The 7,892-nt window shown below is 36.5% G+C and overlaps 1 protein-coding gene across 1 annotated transcript; it reads left to right on the top strand.

Moving 5' to 3' along the window:
* Positions 1-286: 286 nt before the first annotated feature.
* LOC108570382 (probable deoxyhypusine synthase) lies at positions 287-1,859 on the top strand. Its single transcript, XM_017932236.1, has 7 exons — positions 287-392; positions 477-751; positions 822-1,040; positions 1,113-1,305; positions 1,400-1,503; positions 1,566-1,691; positions 1,761-1,859. Exons 1-7 carry the CDS (start codon positions 287-289, stop codon positions 1,857-1,859), a joined length of 1,122 nt encoding a protein of 373 aa, XP_017787725.1.
* Positions 1,860-7,892: the final 6,033 nt, after the last annotated feature.

A 7,892-nucleotide genomic window follows, 5' to 3' on the forward strand; every position in this document is an offset into this window, starting at 1 on the left:
ACAATTTATGTATATAATGTTGTTAAGGTTTTTTATAGAAACTAATGATGATGTAAAAAAATTGTACATTTCTTATATAATAAATAATTTAATAATGAACTGTACTATTACACATAGTAATCTAATACTTTGTGCATTAATCGAAAAAGTATTACGAATATCGTTTACACGTTATATGTTTATGTTAGGTTATGTCTCTTTGCAAACACCGTGCATGTAAGAGACATTCCGCAATAAGAATAACACAACTAACACAAATTGAAAATAAAGTAAATTTGGCATAAAAATGAATGACAGTAAACAAAATTCACACGACGAAGTTCCAGAACTTGTTAAAAATGCTGTATTAATACATAGCTCTCCCATTCCATCTGGAACACCTATTGTGAAAGGTTGTGTAGCTGTCTCATAATGTAGGACAACTATGTTTTGGAATGGTTAATAATTAAATGCTAAATAATACTAATATGTTTTAGGATATGACTGGAATAGAGGAATTGATTATCATGCTCTCCTTAAAGCATATAAAAATTCTGGATTTCAAGCAAGAAATTTTGGATTAGCAGTGGATGAAATTCAACGAATGATAGATGCTAGAAATGTTCCTCTTAAAGTTGATCAGGTTGATATCTTAGAAGATGATGATTTTATAAAAAGAAGAACTCCCTGTACAATATTTTTAGGATATACATCTAATATGGCTTCATGTGGAATTCGAGATACTATAAGGTTCCTTGTACAACATAAAATGGTAAGTTGAAATATTTGAAAATATTAATTTTAGATTTTATAGATAGTTTAAATAATGGTTAATGTTACAGGTGGACTGTATTGTTACTACAGCAGGTGGTGTGGAAGAAGATTTGATAAAATGTTTAGCACCAACATATATAGGAGATTTCCATTTAGAAGGCAAAAGTCTTAGACAACGTGGTATTAATAGGACAGGAAATTTATTAGTACCTAATGATAACTACTGTCTGTTTGAGGATTGGGTTATGCCTAAATTAGATGCAATGTTGACAGAACAGAAAGAGAAGGTATAACTTAAAAGAAGGAAATAAAACGTTTCTTGTTTCAAAAAATGAAGTATTTAAAGGTGCAATTTTTAGGGTGTACTTTGGACACCATCTAAAATAATAACAAGACTGGGAGAAGAAATTAATAACGAAGAATCAATTTATTATTGGGCTGCAAAAAATAAAATTCCAGTGTTTAGTCCTGCTTTAACAGATGGTAGCCTTGGTGATATGATGTATTTTCATTCCTTTAGAAATCCAGGCTTAGTTGTAGATATAGTTTCAGGTATCAATTTGTTATAAAATATAATTTCCATTTTTCACATTAATTTGATTAAGAAACATATCAAGAATATTATTTCCGATTTCCTGTATTACAGATCTTAGGCGATTGAATACAATAGCTATGAAGGCAGTGAAAAGTGGCATGGTTATCATTGGAGGTGGTGTTATAAAGCACCACATTTGTAATGCAAACCTAATGGTAATAAAATCAACGTGAAAAAGAGCCGATGGTAGGCTAATTAAAAATAATTTCTATCATAGAGAAATGGTGCTGACTACGCAGTATTTATAAATACGTCTTCGGAATTCGACGGAAGCGATAGTGGTGCTCGTCCAGACGAAGCCGTCTCATGGGGTAAAATTCGAATGGATGCAAAACCAGTTAAGGTAAAAATACTTTTTGTCTCATACGTAACTGCATAAATCAATTGATACATTACATTACTACTATTCCAGATCTATGCAGAAGCGTCTCTGGTGTTTCCACTACTTGTTGGAGAAACATTCGCCCGGCATTATCATTCCTCTAGAGAAAAAACTGTTTCAGATGTTTAAAAAAAAAAAAAAGTAATAAAAATATTTAAGTGAAAGGAAAAAAACATTTCTATCTTCCTTTTTCTACACACACACACATATATATATATATACATATAGGTTTTTTTTAAATAATTAGCAACTTGTTGAATAATTCTTCAAATAATATCAGTAACGAATCAAGTTGATGAACTTTCGTTAAAAAGTTAAATTGCAAGCAGAACGTTGTATGCGCTTTTCTCCGATTCCGTTTTATTTTTTTCAATTTCACAAAAATCCTGGGAGTACTTTGGCGGCGCGGCGCCTGCGTAATGATAACCATTCCTGTTTTGGCAGGTGTCGGCGGCGCAGGGTTGCAGGCGCCGGAGAGTGGTTGCCCACGGTGGGGGTAACGTCGTTTGTCAGTTGTTTTCCGTGAGTCCGCGCTCGTGGACGGGCGCATGAAACCAACCCCCAACCCCTTTGTCAAGCTCCCTGACTTTATGGTTTCTGCCCCCGCGGGATCGGACGTTCAGAGGCCGGCGGGTCCGACAAATCGTTCATCCTCCATACGATATCCCTTCCGTAATTCCAATTACGCTGCTCACGTTCATAAAATTCCCTGTTATTCCCGTTGTTAGCATTGATCCGTCATTGTCGGTATGAATGATGATGGACGTGGAGGAGACCAATACCGCGTCCACCGCAAGTTCCTCACCAAGACCCTCCAGTCCTGCGGCAGATTCGACTTTCATCAGGTAAGGGGATTCGAAGTTTCGTGTCTCTGTTAAGGTTAGGGTACGCACGATTTGAACGATACTGGAGAGTTGTTCAACAGTTGTTCCCTGAACGTACAAACTACACGATACAAAATATCATTTTAGTTTCACGTGTCAAATCAGTCGCTTAACGAATAATATATACGTTGAATCTGAAATGAGTTTGTTGTTTCGAAACGAACCGTAAATAAAAGGAAACATACATGTATACGTTACGTTCACAAATCAAATATACGTGTACAATTGAGTTCGTACGAGGAAGTCATATGTAACGGCGGTAATATTTGAAAGAACTGAGTTAACGGTTACACTTGAACACAGTCTCGTTTCATAGAAATTCGTTAATTGTAAATCTGTTAACTTGACGTACAAGGAGATAAACGCTTTGTGCATCGCGTAAGTAGGCTTCCCTTTGAAGCCGTGCGTTTCTCTATTAGACACAGAGGGACGTAAGTCGCCGAAGCGTACGAAATATGTTTTCTTCTTTTAAACGTGTACACGATGATCTTACTAAAGCATCCCCTTAGGAAAGACGATGGAGCCGCGTTTTGTCCCTTTTCCCGTGTTTCACCAGCTGAATGCAATTGTACAGGCATCATTTAATAATGCACACTTTAAGAGCATCACGTCTCGTCCTCAGCATTCAGTCTTCTTTTTTATTCATCCGGTTTAAAAATACAAACGGTCAAACGTAGCGCTACCAAGACCTGCTGATTGATTTCTTTCCCGTGGCTAGAATTTCGCGTTCGCGGAGACAATACAATTCTCCATATATATATATTCAATAAAAATAAATTCTGCAATATCTTTAATTAAAATTACTCTTTATTCTTAACGCGAGCAGAATTTTCACTTTACGATCATTTTTTTTTAAATCGTGTTTTTACACGTTAATTCTTTTTTCTTTCACACTAAAAATTAATAAAAATCCCTTTATTCATCGGTGTAATTCGTTTCACGTTACATATAGCGGTATTTCGTCGGAATTGCCCGTTCGATTAGTTTCGTTCAATCGTAAAATGAACAGCCGATCGATTCATTAGTCAAATTAATCGCCATTGTGCACGCTTTTCGGAAAATAGATTTTCGAACGACGACGACGCGGCGTTACACGTGAAAAGGCTGGGGCGGAAATGAACGTGCCCGTTTGAATTTCGACAGAATTTTCGCGGACGAGAGTGGACCAGGTCTCGATTTTCGCGTCGTTGTTTTTACGAAAAAAAAAAAAAAAAAAAAAAACGTGCTGAACGCCACGGGGAGAGAGGTCTTTAAAGGCGTTAAAACGACGTTCGCGGTTTATAGTGCGTGAATAAAGAAATTTAATTGAATACATTGTGCGCCCGCCTGGCCACGAAAGGGAGAAAGAGAGATTGAGTAAGTGAGTTTCGAAATAAAAATTACACGTTCCTTTTTGTCTGACGTATCACGGCATACAGCCGGGGCGAAACGAAAGTCGAAACGTTGTTTAGACCGCGTTGATATTTCTCTATTCCTCTCTCGAAGGTTGGATCAATGAGTACATGAACGCCGTTCATTATTTTTTCACGCGCAATGTGCACGTACAGGCTGTTCATTACTTAGTTGTCATTACGCGGCGTTTCTCTCTTGAAAGTGACAACGGCGCGAACAAATGGAAGAGTAAAGTGTTACGTTGTCTTTGAGAAAGGAGAAAAAAAAAAAAATATTGAGCGAGATATTGTAAGTTACGGTGCTTTCGCGTGTTTCGATTAATCGTTCGAATTTTTAGAAATACATACGAAAAATATTGGTGTCTGATATTTGGTATTGGCGAAAGTACATTTTTAGAAAATTGTATATTTTTCAAGAAATTGTTGCATCTCACGATTAATCGGTCGAATTTTTAGCAATAGTAAAAGGATCATCGTTGTGTAATGTTTGGTATTGGCGAAAGTACATTTTTAGAAAATTGTATATTTTTCAAGAAATTTCGTAGAGAAATTGTTGCATCTCACGATTAATCGGTCGAATTTTTAGTAATACATACGAAAAATATTGTTGTCTGATATTTGGTATTGGCGAAAGTACATTTTCCAAGAGATTTCGTAGAGAAATTGTTGCATCTCACGATTAATCGGTCGAATTTTTAGTAATACATACGAAAACTATTCTTGTCTGATATTTGGTATTGGCGAAAGTACATTTCTAGAAAATTGTATTTTTTTTAAGAAATTTCGTAGAGAAATTGTTGCATCTCACGATTAATCGGTCGAATTTTTAGTAATACATACGAAAACTATTCTTGTCTGATATTTGGTATTGGCGAAAGTACATTTCTAGAAAATTGTATTTTTTTTAAGAAATTTCGTAGAGAAATTGTTGCATCTCACGATTAATCGGTCGAATTTTTAGTAATACATACGAAAACTATTCTTGTCTGATATTTGGTATTGGCGAAAGTACATTTCTAGAAAATTGTATTTTTTTTAAGAAATTTCGTAGAGAAATTGTTGCATCTCACGATTAATCGGTCGAATTTTTAGTAATACATACGAAAACTATTCTTGTCTGATATTTGGTATTGGCGAAAGTACATTTCTAGAAAATTGTATTTTTTTTAAGAAATTTCGTAGAGAAATTGTTGCATCTCACGATTAATCGGTCGAATTTTTAGTAATACATACGAAAACTATTCTTGTCTGATATTTGGTATTGGCGAAAGTACATTTCTAGAAAATTGTATTTTTTTTAAGAAATTTCGTAGAGAAATTGTTGCATCTCACGATTAATCGGTCGAATTTTTAGTAATACATACGAAAACTATTCTTGTCTGATATTTGGTATTGGCGAAAGTACATTTTCAGAAAATTGTATATTTTTCAAGAAATTTCGTAGAGAAATTGTTGCATCTCACGATTAATCGTTCGAATTTTTAGTAATACATACGAAAAATATTGTTGTCTGATATTTGGTATTGGCGAAAGTACATTTTCCAAGAAATTTCGTAGAGAAATTGTTGCATCTCACGATTAATCGGTCGAATTTTTAGCAATAGCAAAAGGATCATCGTTGTGTAATGTGTGGTATTGGCGAAAGTACATTTTTAGAAAATTGTATAGGGGGAGATCCCTTAACGCCGAAGGGCACCTAATATCGGACATTAGTTGTATCTGCGATAATTGAAACGCTGCCGAGCCGTTATTCTGCGTATCTCCTAGAGGGGATAAAAGGAATAAGAATAAGTTTTCTACGCGTTTCAGTCGCGTGTGCGCAGGTAGAGAGATTTATTTAAGAAAAACCTTAAGCGTACAGCGCTAGGGGAACTTCCCCTACTTTTTAATAGACTGGAGTAATTTTAGGAAATTTCGTACGGAAATTATTGCAAAGTATCATCGTTGTGTAATATTTGGTATTGGCGAAAGTACATTTTTGGAAAATTGTATACTTCCTCATAGACTAAATTTCGTACGGAAATTATTGTAAAAATTAATCATTCGAATTGTTAAGAGTAGTGAAAGACTTCCTGGAACACCTGAACAATTTTTCTAACAAATAAATTCTCTCGGTATAAAGACACTGTAAACGCAGCGTTCGAAGAATTTTTTCATTAAAAAACGCATAATTTTTAGAAAATTTGGAATAACGAAATTGGTTAGCCGTTGGGAAAAGTGCGTGAAATCGCGTGGAAAATGTTTTCGGTCTAGAAACGACCCAAAGACTTTACGTATAAAAATTTCGCCATACGAATCTAGACAACAAACATTCAACATAATATTAAAGGAACGTAAACTTGCTAACAGCAAAAATTATTTGAAAAAAATAAGAAGATGACGGGTCAAAAGAGACCCGAGGACCGTATTTTCCGAAAAAAACCCAACGTAGACAAAATTTTCCATACGCGTCAACCTAACGGTGATACAGAATAACTGTAGCATTAACCAACTGAAATGTTAATAAAAAACACCCTCGTTCGGACTGTAATAGCAATTCATAAAAGTTGCCCGAATCCGCTGAATGCTTCGTAAAAAGGAGAGAAGCATGAAAATCCCCACTTTTCACACTTTTCCGTTTACGTTCACGTGTGATATATGTCAAAACGGAAAAAATGTCGTACAACGATGACAAGAACACTTTTGTATAATACATACATGCTTGCATGAACCAGTTGCAGAGGAGCACAGATTTCCCCGTGTAGCGGTATTCTTTTCCGCGATGCCTTCTCTGATTTATCAACCTACTTCTGGCTTGCCTCTTCTTTTTTTCTGTTCTTTTTTTTTTTTTCTTTTCGCTATACGAAAATCCATTTCCATATCTTTCCGTGCCATCTGCGCCCGCTCATCGTACAATCCTTATTTCAAAATGAAAGTTCTCTCTGCGAACGCGGCTGCCCAGGCTATAGCAGTGTGTTTACGATGCTGCTAACTCCTTTTTCCCTTTACACGCGTACTTTCGGCACAAGTAATTACGCCGTTAACTATGCATCTAGGCAGCGATCTTACGGGAGATTCTTTATTTTTCCACTTTCTCGCTGAGAAGTGTAGCAACCGTTCGTTACGTCTTTCCCTTGCTGTGATTTAACAGTAGGAGGCCGTTCGGTCGTTCACGATGACGACTGAGTGGAGAATACGGAAGGGGAATTGTTGGGTTTCGGTGTAATGCAAAGTTTACTGTGCTCTTGGCAGCAAATTTTTTGGAATGGCAACGACGAGGATTGCAGAAATAACGAGGAATTAGTGGGAGGGAAGAATTAACGAAGACTTTTTGGAAGTGACGTGGTGCAGAAATAATTATCACACTAAGGTTGCTTAACATAAATATGTTTATTTAAATCCGATAACGCTTAAACTATTCTTAAAGTGTAGGCGACACGATGCATGTGGTAAGAATGTCTACGACAAAATGTCTCGTGCCTTTTTTTTTTTTTGTCTGTTGGGGCGAGTCCTCGAAATCCGCGCGTGGAAACTGTCGTCTCCTTATCGGATGGGCTGAGTTGTGGTATTGTAGTTAACGTCCGTGATGCATGGAGTGGCAGTAGCCAACTCGTGCCCCTTTCGGGGCTCCCTTAAGTAGCCCCTTTTTCCCTTAAGTCCCAGGAAGTTGGGGCGCGGGCCTACATTGCCAAGGCGATACTCCTTGAGGACGAAGAAACCCAAAGATGTTTGGAAGACATCTCTCGACTCTTCGCCTCGAGGACCAAGGGTCGCCAGGCCTAGGTACGCCACAACTTATATCTAGGATTGTTTAAGTAAGGAAATAGAAAATAGAAGGAAAATTTTTAAGTTTCACTTTAATGGAAAATTTATTGTACTATTGGAAGAATTAACGAGGAATTAACGGG

Source organism: Habropoda laboriosa, unplaced genomic scaffold (assembly GCF_001263275.1).
Source record: "Habropoda laboriosa isolate 0110345459 unplaced genomic scaffold, ASM126327v1 scaffold104, whole genome shotgun sequence".
NCBI classification, from domain to species: Eukaryota; Metazoa; Arthropoda; class Insecta; order Hymenoptera; family Apidae; genus Habropoda; species Habropoda laboriosa.

Bases quoted from the DNA above. Each gene is read 5' to 3' on its own strand.
- LOC108570382 (XM_017932236.1), top strand. From the start codon at position 287: ATGAATGACAGTAAACAAAATTCACACGACGAAGTTCCAGAACTTGTT. The intron at 1,041-1,112 runs GTATAACTTAAA...TGCAATTTTTAG, and splicing joins TGACAGAACAGAAAGAGAAG to GGTGTACTTTGGACACCATC. The intron at 1,692-1,760 runs GTAAAAATACTT...CTACTATTCCAG, and splicing joins TGGATGCAAAACCAGTTAAG to ATCTATGCAGAAGCGTCTCT.